The sequence below is a fragment of the Mya arenaria genome, chromosome 7 (assembly GCF_026914265.1).
Source record: "Mya arenaria isolate MELC-2E11 chromosome 7, ASM2691426v1".
Taxonomy (NCBI): domain Eukaryota; kingdom Metazoa; phylum Mollusca; class Bivalvia; order Myida; family Myidae; genus Mya; species Mya arenaria.
In genome coordinates, this window is record NC_069128.1 from 62,259,509 (window position 1) to 62,277,101 (window position 17,593).

The 17,593-nt window shown below is 34.9% G+C and overlaps 1 protein-coding gene across 1 annotated transcript in view; it reads left to right on the forward strand.

The window, feature by feature from the left end:
* The first annotated feature begins 2,814 nt into the window (after positions 1-2,814).
* LOC128241322 (uncharacterized) overlaps positions 2,815-17,593 on the forward strand; it is a 62,906-nt gene continuing 48,127 nt past the window's right edge. Inside the window, exons 1-2 of the mRNA XM_052958253.1 lie at positions 2,815-5,071; positions 6,060-6,126. Of these exons, the coding sequence (XP_052814213.1) occupies positions 2,815-5,071; positions 6,060-6,126 (2,324 nt within the window). The remainder of the gene's footprint in view (positions 5,072-6,059; positions 6,127-17,593) is intronic.

Sequence of the window (17,593 nt, forward strand, 5' to 3'; positions counted from 1 at the left end):
TCTTATCTTTTGTCAACTGTCTTATATCACTGGTTTTCAGGCATTTCCGCAAAAAATGGCTCATTCCAAGTCAAAAATTAACAAGTTGTCAAAACGTTCAATCTGTGAGAGTGTAGCTTTATAAGTAAACTACTCTTGATTTCATACAGCTGAAACACATTGTTGCAGGCTAAATGCAAGAAGGTTGCAACTCGATATAGAAATATAATTCATAACAACAGTATTGCACCTAAAGCTGCACTCGAACAGATTGAATGCTTTGACAACCTTTTTATTTTTTGCCTTGCAACAAGACAATTTTTGTGAAAATCCATGAAAACCAGTAATATAAGATTGCTGACAAAAAATTAGATCTCGGACCTTTATATTTAAGTTAAAAAATTGATGTTTCATGCATTTTTCTTAAACTGTTAGTAAAGGTTAAGGCCATAAAACATTAATTTTCGAATGGACGGAATTATGAAAATCTACCATCTGATTTTTTGTCAGCAATCTAATTATATCATTGGTTTGCAGATATTTATGCAAAAATTTGCTCTTTCCAAGACAAAAAAAAGTTGTAAAAATGGTATTATCTGTGAGAGTGCAGCTTTAAAAGTGAACTATTCTTAATTTCATACAGCTGAAACCCATTGTTGCTGGCTTAATGCAAGAAGGTTGCAACTCGATATAGAAATATAACTTGTTACAACAGTGTTGCACTAAACCTTCACTGTGTTTTTGCACTTAACTGGTCGTCAGCTGTTCTTTCTGTCCTCTTTAATTAGTATCATTTGCTGACAATGAAAACACATTAATGTAGCATAATTCTGTAATCAACTAAAGTTATAATTATCTATTATACATGACCCGAGGGTCTATCTGTTGTATTGTAACAGTGTTATCATTTGCATTTGCTTGATACACGTACATGTATGTTGTGTTCTCGTTGATTTTTTTTTTGCATTTTAGAGGATAACATTTGGTTTATTTTATAAATAGTGTGGATATTGTCTGACTTGTAAGTTAATCTTTGTATTCAGTTTCCCTTAAACAGATTTTGTTTTAGAATTTGTTGTTAAATCTGTACTTTAATTGTCTATAGATGTAATTTACAATACCAATTCAAATAAATAGAAACATTATTGTTTAATTTAAGTACATTGTGAGTATATATAAATTAATCATGAATTCTTGTTACTATGAATAGTAATAATTCTTGAGTACTAATATATTATTTAGCTATTTAGTTAAAATATTCAGATATATTCAATGAAAAATTGCACATAATCAGTGGTCAAAATTAACACAAGCCCGGAAGCCCTGCTCTGGTAAAATGTCTTCAGGGCTTGCTTAAAATTTTGAATTTTATATAGCAGGGCTTGTTCAAAACTTTGATGCAAGCAATAGTATAAGAATTTGGGCTTGTTTATCCACAAGTCTAATTTCGATGACTGCATAATTTTATTACAAAATAACGTTTGGGATCATTTTTGAAACAATGGGATGATTGTGTTTTTCGAAATGTTCAACTTTTATATTTAATTCCATTACGATTGTTCGATGTTACATTGTAAGTGCCATACTTATTGATTAAATCACCAATATATTGGTTCTTCACAGTCCAGTTGAAACAAAATGGTTTGTCTGATTAAGTTTCTGATGTATACGGCATTTTCTGTAACATTGCTGAATGATCAGTACGCAGATTTGCAGTTCTGCTTAGATTACACAATATTTGAGAATGCAAAATTATTTTGTTTGTGAAATTGAGTTTTAATATTATACATCACATCACCAAAACAGGAGCTTTGCTTTGCCGACAGCCATGAGGGACAAGACCTTGAAATTTTATTCAAGATAAGGAAAAACATAACTACAATACAATCTTACATAAAATTGTAATGATAATCTTAATCTAAAACTTCTTTCAATGATGACTTATCTCAGCTTACTTATTATTATAGTATTTATTAACAAAACACAGCTGAATGAACAAAGCAGAAAAAAACGATATGTCATTAACAATAAACATGCTAAAATGACAGAACATGCTTCCTAAGCATGCATATTTCTGTGACAGGGACGTAGACAATGTTCGTTTAAAAGAGGCATTTCTTGTCAGTAAACAAAATGGATTTCAACCATTATGTATGTTACCATATTTTGGAGGTCTTGATGAAAATTAAACCTTCTCCCACCAGTGCTAGGCTTAAACATTTGATTTCTATAAAGACCTCCATATAAATGTAACCTATACGCACAGTCCATCCAGGCTAGTTTAATGTTTACAAGCATTAACGAGGCACTGTATTCAGTAACGCGTTAGAATGCACTTACTGTAAAAATAGCTGGCCAATGGAGTGAATGGAATCACTGAGGCGTGTCTTAGGACATTTATGATAAGAACTTCATTGAACACGGCCCCAGGGGTATATAGTATTTAATACTGGTCTTAATTGGATCTTAGAATGATGTAGCCAATCGGATTGCTTGATGTAAATAATGGACCTATACAGCGAATGGAGTCAGTGGTGTACAATTATAAGGTTGACTTAAGTTGCATATTGAATATGGCCTAAGAGCTTTGATTCTCATGATTCGAACTTAAGAAAATATCTGCTGACTTAAATTTAATCAACCTATTATGTGAAAGGAGCATACCAATTTTTCTAGCATTTCATGTTTTCTCAGGCAGACTGTATATATGTGAGTGTTACCTTGTATTTAAATTGTGGTCAGCTTTATGCGTTATTCCAGGTAACTTTAAAGAATATATAGCAAGAATGCTGTTGTTATAATCTTTATAGTACAAAATAACTGTTCATGAGAAAAATGATGATTTCAGATGCTGACGAAGACAGCTGCATTTCAACTTCAAAATGTGAAGCAACCTCATCAGACATTAATAATGAGACAAAAACCTGCATTTTAACTGATGAGAACAAATATGATGCAAATGGAGTGAATGAAACAAAGGGAGATAAGCCCACTAAAAAGTCTTCCACTCACCCAACAGTTCTTCCCCTTGTTTGTAAGAGAAATAATTATCAGCAGCAGGATAGTGCTTTGAAACATTCCCATGAATCGTATGATCTCCAAAAGGAATCAAATTTAGGACAAACGTCTGATCAATATGAAACTGTTGTTAAACTGACTATAAACAGTAAAAAAGAGCATAATTCGGATAAAAACAAAGGAAAAGAAACAGAAGAAGTCTCTGGTTGTCTTAGACACAGGAAACCCGTAGATTCAGACAAAGGAGATAAAAAACATGTGACACGTCATATAACTTATAACACTAAAGCTGGTGAGAAATTAAAGTTGTCACATGATCACGGCAATAAGGTTAATTTGGATGTGATAGCTCTTGAACCTGTTAGAAGTTGTGCTAGTTTGTATGTTAACTTTGACCCCGCATCCGTGGTTTCATTTTCCTGTGATACAAATGATTATTTCTGTACAGACTATTCTGGTGATAAACAGGACAGTGATGTGTTTTTTGGAATAAGTGAGAAGAATTTTCTTGGCTTGGATAGTGATAGTATTGGAGAGTTTGATGAAAGTATAGAAGATGAAGATACTGTATTTGATGAACTTGGTGCAACTATAAATGTAAATACAGATCTGAAAGATGATCAAGATGAGAAGGAGCCTATAAATGGAAGTGTAAAAGGGAAGGGTGTTGATAGACTGATTGAATCCAAATCAAAAGACGAGAGACCTTCAGACAAAGTTCTTTCAACTGATAGTCACATCAAGCATATAACAGACAAGAATCTCAACAATCAAAATCAATGTGGTGTTAAGAATGATGTAAAGGTAAAGAAGAAAGAAAACATTGACAATGCAGATGTAGAGCAGGAAATTTCAGAGGCCACAGAGTGTAAACCAGAAGAGACTGACTGTGTGACAGATATTGTTGTTAAGAGAACAGATGACAGAGTCGTTACCAGAAGATCAGTGAACAAACCTCGTAGTGCATCTTTAGCCAGAGTTTCACTACCATCAAAGCAGACAGACTGGGATTCTGATAAGCCTCGTAGCGCATCTTTAGCCAGAGGTTCACTACCTCCGAAACGGACAGACTTCTATGTTGGTAAACCTCGCAGTGCATCTTTAGTGAGAGTTTCACTGCCTCCGAAACGTACAGACAGTGATCTATCCGGATGTGAGTCCTTCTATTCCTTGGATAACACAAGTCTCACAAGCTGTTCCAATCCTGCCATAAACAGGATCAAGAAAACTCTCACCTGGACTCCAAGAGTTTTGTCGGAGGAAAAGTTTGCAAATAGTTTAAGCACAGGGACATTTTCTGATGTAGCAAGTTTCTATACAGCTGACACAAGTGGTACATTCTTTTCCGCGAGATCTTTTCAGCTGGACAGTTGCGATAATTTTCAGACTTGTGAAGACTTCCAGCAGTATGCGGATGAGCATATAGAACCGAAGTCTAAGCTTACAAGAGCAAAAGAGGTATTGGTTCGTGGAAAAGATTTTGTTAAGGCTAAGTTGGACGACTATCGGCACAGGCTACCAAACTTGGTTGGGCGAGCAGAAACATTTCCAAGACATTTATGCCACAGAAGTTGTGGATTTTCATGTGTACATGTTAGAAAGGATGTCTCAGCTTACAGTATACCAGATGTGAATATCGGTAAAGGTATTGAAGTAAAACAATCCACAACAGATGACGAAAAGAAAGAAGAGATTAAAGAACCAGGAGATGAAAACTTTGAAATGAAACAAATCACTGCAACAAAACAAACAGCTGAAAAGACCATCTCGGAGGTGTTAGGTGAACCAAGTATTTCTTGTCAATCAAAAGGGGATACCAATTTGGAAAATGTAGCCAAAAAGAAAGGTTCAGAAAGGAATGTGGAGGGAACTACTATCACAAGAGTATGTCCTCCAGAGGTGGTGATTAAGCGAAAACATGCAGGGAGCAGGCATGAGGAGGAGCAAGATATGGGGAAGGGGGAGAGAGGGAGCGCAGGGTCAGGCCAGGTTGGAAAGTTGGATGTCAGTGACCTTTTTGAGCTTACAGCTGAGGACTATGGCAGTGAATCGGAGGAATCTGCTAATAATGAAGGTAGGAATGAGTGGTTTTTGTTCTGTTATACTAGAAAAGAACATCTTAGTTGAAAGACAAACCGCAATGTTGTTACAAGATGCTAGGGCGTCCTCATGGATTGGTTGCATTTTTCCATTTGTCAGTCTCTTATTTGAGGCCCTATGGGTTCTTTTGTCCAGGTTACCCTTTTTTTGTCAATGACTAAATATTATCAATGTTGTAATTTGATTTAAAAAAATAACTGAAGCATTGATGAAATTTTATCGGGGCTTCATTAAATGTTCCACAATTATGATCAAGGCGCTTGTGCATCTAACATGTACTTATACATTGTTTTAAATAGATATAGAAAGTCTTTAAAGGGACTAGATACCAGATAATAAAATTGCAAGCAAAAAAAAATTACAATGCATCGAGTCTTCACAGTTTTTGCATATTTTTCCATTTTGAATTTCACTGGGGTTGTCTTCCATGTAAATCCCAAGCAATTTAAAAATAGAGGTGATATATGTATCGATACTAATCAGGTGACTAATTCACATGGTGACTAATTCACATGCTAATTATACACACTATAAACTGGGAAACAAGTATAGGCCACATTTAACTTCAAACGGGTTATCTTCACTCAGACAGCAACAAAAAAATATTTTACTCATGTTAAATGATGTATTATTGGCCTCATACTATTTTGTATTGACAATTCTAGGCTTATCTTGTGTAAATAATGTATTTTCTGATTTTGGGACCATTTGGTGTCAAGCTCCTTAAGCTTTTTTTAGTTATTTGAAATAATTTTCATTGCACTTGTGTTTTCATCAAGCATATATATGCCTTATCGTTGAAGTTAAGTATTCTTGTTTGTACCTTTCCTGTCTGTCTAAACCTGAATTATAATTGTTGACACTATCGTTATTACCTTGGAATAGTAAGTGCTATGCTAAGGATATTATATGGACACAAATATGAAGTTATTGTTGACCTTAACGCAATGTCTCTGCTGCAGGATCAGCGAGAAGATCTGAGGACTGTGGAGAGGCAGGACACTCGGACAGACTTTCCCAACCTCACTGGTGAGTAGGACATTGATGCATATGTACATATAAGTTACTAGCAAGGCTTGAAGTAATGAAGACCAACAGGAGGCAGGACCCTCAGACAGACTTTCCCGACCTCACTGGTGAGTAGCACATTGACACACATGTACATATAGGTTACTAGCCAGGCTGTAGTTATGGAGACAAACAGGAGGCAGGGCCCTCGGACAGACTTTCCTGACCTCACTGGTGAGTAGAACATTAATACATGTACATATAGGTTACTAGCCTGAGGTGTAGCTATGATGGCAAACACCTGCCAAGACCCTCGGTCAGACTTTCCCGACCTCACTGGTAAGTAGGGTGTGGATACACATCTAGCAAGGCTTGTAGCTATGATGACAAACAGTAGGCAGGCCCTCTGACAGACTTTCCATACCTCACTGGTGGGTAGGGTGTTGATACACACATGCATGTAGGTTACTAGCCAAGCTTTAAGTTATGAAGACCAACAGGAGGCAGGACCCTCAGACATGGTTTCAAGACCTCAATGGTGGGTAGGGTGTTGACACACATGTACATATAGGTTACTAGCCAGGCTTGTTGTTATGCAGACCAACAGGAGTTGGGAAGGTGGACTGGAGAGGCAGAACTTTCCTGACCTCATTGATGAGTAAGGGCTTTGACACACATGAACATGTAGGTTACTAGCCAGGTTTGAAGTTATGAAATCAAACAGCAGGCAGGAAGATCTGAGGAAAGCCGAGAGGCAGGACCCTCAGACAGTCTTTCCTGATCTCACTGTCTAGGCCATTAAAACAGAAGGGAGGTTGCAAAACTAGAGATGTACATATACATAGCTGCACAATGATGTGGTTGTCTGGTTAGCGCATAGGTTAGTGCACTCGTTTCTCACCAAGGTGATCCTGGCCTGGTTGCATGTGAGTTTGGCTCGTGGTCGCCAAGCCGGGCAAGTGGGTTTTCTCCGGGTTCTCCAGTTTTCCCCACAACATGAGACCACACTGTCACCGCACATCATGCCAACGAAAGTGACTTATTATAAGTTTCTTTGGAATTGTTGAAAAATAAATAAAGTTTAAACTTATGATGCACAAAATAATTGATATTAGGTCCATAACTGAAGTATCTTTTTTACTGGAATATTTCTCTAGTTATTTCCCTTGGTGTGTTTTCACTCTGGTTATTATGTTTTAATAGTAAGATTATGGTTTGGGTTTAAGCTATGTTATAAAAAGCGCAGGGTGCTCAAGAAAAAGGGCAGGGTGCTCAAGAAAAAGGGCAGGGTGCTCAAGAAAAAAGGCAGGGTGCTCAAGAAAAAGGGCAGGGTGCTCAAGAAAAAGGACAGGGTGCTCAAGAAAAGGGCAGGGTGCTCAAGAAAAAGGACAGGGTGCTCAAGAAAAAGGGCAGGGTGCTCAAGAAAAAGGACAGGGTGCTCAAGAAAAAGGGCAGGGTGCTCAAGAAAAAGGACAGGGTGCTCAAGAAAAAGGGCAGGGTGCTCAAGAAAAAAGACAGGGTGCTTTAGTGTGAAAAGGGCACAGCGTATAAGGCTGTGAAGAACTTCGATATTATCAATTTAACAGAAAATATAAGGATTTGTGTCCAATTGAAGTAATACTAGGTTTCAACTTGCAAACATGTGAAGTATGATTGTATGTGTCTATTGTCATATTATTAGTGTAAGTCGAAACAAAAGAAAAATTGACAGTTCCAGGAATTGACGTTAGAGGGGGTGTAACTTAGGGGCGCGACTTTTTGACATGTGCCCCTCCCTAAAAACAGAAAATATATGGCATAAACCATAAGACCATTGTAACAATTTGTAGTCAAAAAAGGTGCATTTTGAGCATTTTTTATCTCTTTTTTCTCCCATATTAAATTAAAAAGTAAAATTGGAATATTTTAGAGAGGGTGTGGGCCGGGGCGCCCCCTCTAAATCCACTAGTGAGAAGAATGCAACAAAACAGACAGGGAACAACCCTTCCATAATTCAGGCTTAAACTTAAGTTTATATTTTACAAATGCAGTTAAATGTCATCAGTGTTACGGTAAGTATATTTATTTCAGATGTCACTTAACCCTTAGGCTGCTGATGGCGATTTTAAAGGCTTTGCAAACAGCTTGGAACCAGACCAGACGCCGAGTAACTCGGCGTCTGGTCAGGTTCCAAGCTGTTTCCCACTCAGTCAATATATCCCCAAAAATTTAAGTAAATTGAAAGAAATTTAGAATAAACCAGACGACATTTTTGAGCAGACGACAATTTTCCCAGCATGCAAAGGGTTAATAGTAGTTTTCTGTCTAAAAATGGTATAGTCCACAAGTGAGACAAATTGACTTCAGTTTTCAAATAAGGTCATATTTTAGTTTGTCTTCGATATTTTAATAACTTGAGTATTTTCACAAGCTTGGTAGACTGAATTATGCAAACTAATGTTAAGTCGCCTTTTCGTGAAATGGTTGAATAAACACAAATAGAGAGAGTTGAGTACATTCAGATATAAATTCATGAACAAAAACTGTTTTTGAATCAAAAACAGATGACAAATTTGTATGAAACATCGCCTGACATATAATGTACGCCAGAGATTGAAAAGACGCCTTTTATAATGTAAACTTGTGTGTTGTTAAAGTGTTTTGTGCATTTGATAAGATGTTGATACATCATGCACTTAGAGTAACATTTTTGGACAGTTGAAAATGTAAGTCATGTTATTTTTTTACTGCTTGTTCATTATTGTAATAGCTTAAACTATGCTGGATTTTTATGATGCTCTACTCAACAGTCTGCCGGAGATAATTTGGTGTTTATAAACATTTGTCAGATGAGTGAGAGGCGGAAAATAACAAAATACCTCTGCAGCCATTTGAATTGAAATGGTTAATTCTTTGGTCTGGTCAAAGTTAGCCAATACTTCTGCAGCCATTTGAATTGAAATGGTTAATTCTTTGGTTTGGTCAAAGTTAGCCAAAACTTTCTTAGCCATTTGAATTGAAATGGTTGATTCTTTGGTCTGGTCAATGTTAGCCAATACCTCTGCAGTCATTTGAATTGAAATGGTTAATTCATTGGTCTGGTCAACATTAGCCAATACCTCTGCAGTCATTTGAATTGAAATGGTTAATTCATTGGTCTGGTCAACGTTAGCCAATACCTCTGCAGTCATTTGAATTGAAATGGTTAATTCTTTGGTCTGGTCAACGTTAGCCAATACCTCTGCAGTCATTTGAATTGAAATGGTTAATTCTTTGGTCTGGTCAAAGTTAGCCAATACCTCTGCAGCCATTTGAATTGAAATGGTTAATTCTTTGGTCTGGTCAAAGTTAGCCAATACCTCTGCAGCCATTTGAATTGAAATGGTTAATTCTTTGGTCTGGTCAAAGTTAGCCAATACCTCTGCAGCAATTTGAATTGAAATGGTTAATTCTTTGGTCTGGTCAAAGTTAGCCAATACCTCTGCAGCCATTTGAATTGAAATGGTTAATTCATTGGTCTGGTCAAAGTTGGCCAATACCTCTGCAGTCATTTGAATTGAAATGGTTAATTCTTTGGTCTGGTCAAAGTTAGCCAATACCTCTGCAGCCATTTGAATTGAAATGGTTAATTCTTTGGTCTGGTCAAAGTTAGCCAATACCTCTGCAGCCATTTGAATTGAAATGGTTAATTCTTTGGTTTGGTCAAAGTTAGCCAAAACTTTCTCAGCCATTTGAATTGAAATGGTTAATTCTTTGGTCTGGTCAACGTTAGCCAATACCTCTGCAGTCATTTGAATTGAAATGGTTATTTTTTTGGTCTGGACAACGTTAGCCAATACCTCTGCAGTCATTTGAATTGAAATGGTTAATTCTTTGGTCTGGTCAAAGTTAGCCAATACCTCTGCAGCAATTTGAATTGAAATGGTTAATTCTTTGGTTTGGTCAGTAAGCCGTATTTAATACCTCTGCAGTCATTTGAATTGAAATGGTTAATTCTTTGGTCTGGTCAACGTTAGCCAATACCTCTGCAGTCACTTGAATTGAAATGGTTAATTCTTTGGTAAGGTCAAAGTTAGCCAATACCTCTGCAGCAATTTGAATTGAAATGGTTAATTCTTTGGTTTGGTCAGTTAGCCAATACTTTTGCAGCAATTTGAATTGAAATGGTTAATTCTTTGGTCTGGTCAACGTTAGCCAATACCTCTGCAGTCATTTGAATTGAAATGGTTAATTCTTTGGTAAGGTCAAAGTTAGCCAATACCTCTGCAGCAATTTGAATTGAAATGGTTAATTCTTTGGTTTGGTCAGTTAGCCAATACTTCTGCAGCAATTTGAATTGAAATGTTAATTCTTTGGTTTGGTCAGTTAGCCAATACTTCTGCAGCAATTTGAATTAAAATGGTTAATTTTTTGGTATGGTCAAAGTTAGCCAGAATGTTTATTGATTGGTCAATAATTATCTAATAATAACTATCAACCAATCAAACATTTTACATTTTCAAACTAGCCAAAAAAAATCCTGGACAACTTTAATGGAGATTTTATGCAATTGGCTACTGATTTATTTTTTGTCACACTCACCCTATTATCAAGCATTATAAACCAACTTTTCTCCGCCCATTTCATGTTATCTTGGGCGGACAGTAGGTAATGGTTAAAGTTGGTAAGAATGTCACTGCTGCGGTCAGGATTTGAAAAGAGCAGGATGTTGGTTCAGAAAGAGCACTTTTGATGCACATTTAATGAGCCTTAAAGGGGCACTTGCAAGGGTCAATGTTCAATTCTTATTGTGTATATGTTGTAATGACTTTCAATACTAATAGTTTGTTATGAATACCTGAGTTTTTATCTTTACTCTAGTGTCAAAATTATATATATTTATTCTATTCTTATTATTTCTGAAAGTTGATTCTGTCAAACAAAAAGGCACAGCAGGGTGTAGTAAAATTAGGCAGCAGGGTGTTGGAAAAGGGTGGCGAGGTGCCCCACCCTGCTGTAATGGCCTAGTTGGATCACTGTTAATGCACATTCAAAAATAAATGTTTTGATGCAACACAGTTGCATAATCATTTTTTTTTGTGTAAGTACATACTAACAATTTTTAACCTTTTAAGTGGTCTATATTTTATTGTGTAAACTACCCGCTTACTAGGCAAGCCACTGTTTATATCTTCCGCTCCATCTGATTTAAACCAATAACAACAAATTGCTGATTAAATGAGATAAACAATAATTGGGAAACTTCAGAACGACTGCCTTTTCATTTGACAAAATAAAATGTTGACCACTAAATGCATAGACTGTCCATTTTAAAACCTTTTGCCCATTGCTGTTTGAAGATTCTATTGTAATTTGGTCCAAAAGCATTCACAATGTTAAAAATAAGGCTTTACCAAATAAGGTCGTACCAAAGTATAGGCCATACCAATTTAATTTTATGTTTAGAGCGTTAGGTTCAAAACCTACTTATCAACCGGGAAAAAAACTGCAGTTGCTCAGTAAAGCTACTCGGCAATATGAACTAAACAGGTACAAGTTTATAAATTACTGAAGATAGCTAGAATGCACAAAACTGACGTGTAAGATGACGCCAGTGTTTTACTCATCTTCCTCTGAATCGGGCCAGGGAAGTTTCACTCTCACAGATATACGGTTTTTACAACTTTTTTATTTTTTGTCTTGGAATGAGCATTTTTGCATTAATATCTGTAAACCAATGATAAAAGATTGCTGACATAAGATCAGATCGCAGAGTTTCATATTTCTGTTCGAATATTATGGGTTAAACCATTACTAACAGTTTAAGAAATATGCATAAAATATCATTTTTTGAACTTAAATATAAAATTCTGTGATCTAATTTTTGTCAGCAGTCATATATAACTGGTTTCCATGCATTTTCGCAAAAATTTGCTCGTTAGAAGACAAAAATTAAAAAATTGTTAAAACATTCAATCTGTGAGAGTGCAGCTTTAATTGAGACAGTAAATTGTGAACAAGTCAGGATATCTTTGTCATGAACTTTCTGCTGCTTTAGAGTGCTTGGGGACACCGATATAAATCATGGACAGAATCTATAAGATAAACGTTCTTACAATATTTTTATTGAAGCATTGTTAACATCAAAAACAGGGTTAGACCTGGAAATTTATGATCATAAGCCTTACGATTTTTATTGAAACAGGGCCCCTAGTTTTAAAATATGGATATTTAAAACATTGATGAGAATGGGGCTTTTATCTTTGCTTATTAATAAACTGTGACTTTTATGCTGTACGGGGGGAAATTATATATACATGTAATATAATTATAATACTGATGATATTTGGAACTGTGATTTTTGCTACTACTTTTTGGAGAAAAAAAAACGACAGTATTTTTGGAGTCTTGAATAGGGCCTATTTTGGCCTCATTTTGGGTTGAGCAAAAACACTGGATGCAGATAAACAGAAAATTAGTTTTGCATAGCCTAATGTTGTAAAACTTTGGAAAATTTATGAATCTGTTGATATGACTATAATAAACATGTCAGTTCAAATGAAACTGTATTACTAATCATAAAAGTACATAAACGGTTTGTCATGTTCAATTTACATGCTTTGACAAAATTTTACATGCGCTGTCATTGTGGTTATGACGTATCTTAAACTATATTCTAAGCTTACAGAAATTTAATGAACTGCATTGTACCATGCTGTGTTTAATCTAACTTCTCAAACGTTTCAATATCATATTGCATAACATTATTATTAATTTTCGTTTAAAGCTGCACTCTCACAGATTGACAATTAATCTGACTTTTCTTTATTTTTTTGTCTCAGAATCAGCTGTTTTTGCATTAAAATGCCTTCAATTCAGTCCTAAACAATAACTCTCAATTGTTTGGGAAACTCACAGCTGAAAAACTCATTTTTCTTCAAACGTTAGTAACACTTTAAGCCATAAAACGAAAAAATTTAAACGAACAATATTAAAAACTGCGATCTGATCTATTGTCAGCTCTCTTTTATCACTGGGGCGGTATTCATACAACTCCCTAAGTCATTTCCTAACTAATAAGTCACTTTCCTATCTTAAGTCACTTTCCTAACTTAAGTCACTTTCCTAACTTAAGTCACTTTCCTAACTTAAGTCACTTTCCTATCTTAAGTCACTTTCCTAACTTAAGTCACTTTCCTATCTTAAGTCACTTTCCTATCTTAAGTCACTTTCCTATCTTAAGTCACTTTCCTAACTTAAGTCACTTTCCTATCTTAAGTCACTTTCCTAACTTAAGTCACTTTCCTATCTTAAGTCACTTTCCTATCTTAAGTCACTTTCCTATCTTAAGTCACTTTCCTATCTTAAGTCACTTTCCTATCTTAAGTCACTTTCCTATCTTTTGTATCTCTTTAGACTTTTGAAATAAAAAATTAAAAAAATAAAAATTACATATTTTCTTTGACCTTATTGATAAAAACATACTTTAATGTTAAAAACACTTATCAGTATTCATTTCTTTTAGTTTGTCAATGATAAATTTAAGAAATTGACTTAAGATAGAACATGACTAATAAGAAGTTTTATTAATATGGCCCCTGGTTTCTATAGACATTTATGCAAAATTGGCTCATTCCTCACAGAAGACCAAAAAAAAATTGTTGTGAAAACGGTCAATCTGTGATGGTGCAGCTTTAAAATCTCATACTATTTATAGTATACATCCTTGAAACATTAATAAAAAAATCAAAGAAAAATTCTGCTCAAAGCCGGATTTAAATTGATTTTTTTATTATGTAGATAATGGATTAAACAGATTAAATTTATTTGACAGTTAATTATGTGGTGAAATATTTCAAAATATGACAACTTTTACAATGTTACTATCTGCTTGAGAGATATTTGCTGACTGAAGTGGGCAGAAGGGTTATTTGTTAGTGGGTGGATCATTTTAGGTGGAGTCACATACACGTCTTCATGTGTTATAAAGATTAAAAGGATTTGAGACCTTGTCTAGTTGATGCTCCAAATTTTCATTTTCGTGGGAGTTTTGATGGTGTTTATGAGTTGATTATTCTCCTAGTTTTGTTAGCAGTTGTTTATGGATATATGAATTTCGATATGTATCGGAATTATGCTGAAATGTTCCAAATGTTTTTTCGTCTGCACATCAGATCTGCTTAAGTGAAAATGAGATGATATCGACCTTCATATAATTTCATTTGACCTGGAATATTTAATCCTTTTTTTTACAGTATCCTTACTATGTGAGTAATTTCTTTACTATATTCGAAATAAAATATACAGTAACTTTAAGATATTCAGATGAATAATTAGGCTTAGTTAGTGTATCATTGTTTATGACTTTGCGGTCTATAGTTTTATGTTAGGTCAAACAACTTTCTGAAAAATGGGTGTTTATATTCATTGAGTATTATCTTAAGCATTAAGATTGTTGTGAAAGTCATTTTGTTAGTGTCAGAAATGAGAAACTTCATGTCTAATGTTATAGTTACCAGTAGAGTATTCAAGACGGGGTGGGGGGGGTACTAAGCACCCCCCCCCCCCCCCCAAAGAAAAGAAAAGAAAGAAAAAAGGTGTATATTTCATGTCAAAATAGTACAGAAATTACACCAATTTAATGCACCATTTCAAACTAAAATTAGGCAAATTGTTCATGGGGGCGGATCACCAATTTTTACCCCAAATATAGCGAATATAGTCCCACTTGGGCAAAATTAATGCCCCTGGGGTATATTTTTGACGCCTTCATATGGCAATTGAGAATAGTTTATGTTGAAAAAAACAGACATTATTGAAAGATGAATCTCATATTACCAATGTAGGATATTGATATCTGTATTTACGTAATACCGATCTTGTTTACTAAGTGATATTATATTGCATTTATTTCAGGAAAATAATAAAGATATCTGTGGTTTCAATAAAAAATAATTATACTGTCAAAAAGCAGTTAAACTGTATGTTTGTTTCATCCAAATAAAAAAAAAATCAAGAATGTGTTGTCAGATGATATCTTTTGAAGAATCAGCTTAAAGAGTAGTTTGATAACTTTCAATTAAATGTATTTAAAAGTTAACCACTCCATTTAATAGCATGTGATTCTCAAAGAAAGAACATAATATATATTATAGCCAAACTTGAAAACAAAATCGGTATATCAGACATAAACATGGTATTTAAAATGTAGAAACAGTCTGCCAGACATTTCAAAAAAAGTTTGAAAGAACAAATAAGGTTTTTGTATTAATTATTTCCTTGAAGTTGCTTTATTTGGTTTAATTTGTCAATTATATACTGTAAAACCCTCACTTATATGAAATACCCTCAGGTGGGGGGGGGTAAATTGAATGAATTGACATAAAATGAAATGCCTGCAGGAGTAAATTGAATCAATTGACCCTCGGGGGGGGGGGGGGGTAAATTGAATGAATTGACATGACATGAAATGCTCGTAGGAGTGAATTGAATCAATTGACATAAATGCCTGCAGGAGTAAATTGAATCAATTGACATAACATGAAATGCCTGCAGGAGTAAATTGAATCAGTTGACATAACATGAAATGCCTGCAGGAGTAAATTGAATCAGTTGACATAACATGAAATGCCCGCAGGAGTAAATTGAATCAATTGACATAACATGAAATGCCTGCAGGAGTAAATTGAATCAATTGACATAACATGAAATGCCCGCAGGAGTAAATTGAATCAACTGACATAACATGAAATGCCTGCAGGAGTAAATTGAATCAGTTGACATAACATGAAATGCCCGCAGGAGTAAATTGAATCAGTTGACATAACATGAAATGCCTGCAGGAGTAAATTGAATCAGTTGACATAACATGAAATACCCACGGGAGTAAATTGAATCAATTGACATAACATGAAATGCCTGCAGGAGTAAATTGAATCAGTTGACATAACATGAAATGCCTGCAGGAGTAAATTGAATCAGTTGACATAACATGAAGTGCCCGCAGGAGTAAATTGAATCAGTTGACATAACATGAAATGCCTGCAGGAGTTAATTGAATCAGTTGACATAACATGAAATGCCTGCAGGAGTAAATTGAATCAGTTGACATAACATGAAATGCCTGCAGGAGTAAATTGAATCAGTTGACATAACATGAAATGCCTGCAGGAGTAAATTGAATCAGTTGACATAACATGAAATGCCTGCAGGAGTAAATTGAATCAGTTGACATAACATGAAATGCCTGCAGGAGTAAATTGAATCAGTTGACATAACATTATTTACCCGCAGGAGTTAATTGAATCAATCTACATAACATGAGAAATACCCGCAGGAGTAAATTGAATCAGTCGACATAACATGAGAAATGCCCCCAGGAGTAAATTGAATCAATTGATATAACATGAAATACCCGCAGGAGTAAATTAAATCAATCGACATAACAAGAAATACCCGCAGGAGTAATTTAAATCAATAGACATAACATGAAATACCCGCAGGAGTAAATTATTCAATTGACATGACATGAAATACCAGAGGGTTATCGGGCGGGGGGTAAATTGAATTAATTCAAATAACATGAAATACTTGCTAAGGTAACATGAACCATTTGACTTGCCATGAAATTCACACAGGGGTAATTTGAATCAATTGACATGACATCGATGCAATAACCTTATAACCTTGGGGGTAAATTTACCCCGACTCCTGATACTTGGGAAAAATTTGCCCAGGAGTGTAAATTTACCCTGTGGGTGTTTGCGTTTATATGCACTAATTTGCCCAGAAGGGTGTATCTGCCCATGGGGGTAAATCAAATCAAATAAGTGTAACATAAGTTTCAAGCTTAAAAGTAATTTCTATAATGTGGTCTGTGTTAGGTTCTAATGGTATCTTTAGTGTTTCTCGTTTCTCAGGATGTATATGAAATGTTTAGCCAATCTGTGTACGCTTTGTTTTGAAATTTCAACTGATATATCCCAAGTTACCTAGATGCATGGTAACTTCTCAACAAATTTGTAAAACAAACTTAAGCAGCTCTATTTGAGAAATTGAAAAAGAATAAGCTATATAAAGATGGCTTTCAATTTTTTTTGGCAGAGTTTTTTCTTTATGTCTGGAGTTGGTCTCTAGATAATCAAAATACATAATAGATTCTATTCTAGTTATAAAAATTCTTTCAGTTCTTTTAAGTGAAAGTACAATTTAGTACATACACATGTATTTACATAGTGAAATTGAACCCTGAAATGTAATGTGGGTTTAGGCTGAGACTCAACAATCCAGTTTGTTTAAACAGCTATATGTTATAAAACCCTCTGAATTTTGTCATATTCTTGATAAGATATTAAAAGCTGGGTTTTACTGCAAAATCGGGAGTTATGTTTGCCTCCTGAAACTTCATAAATTTTGTTGTTAAGTTTTGATGGCATAAAATTTCAAATTTATATGAATGGATAAGATTATTTTTTGTGTACAAAAATTTAGTCTCCTGAAGGGTATGCAAGTCCTGTTTTGTTTTTTTTTG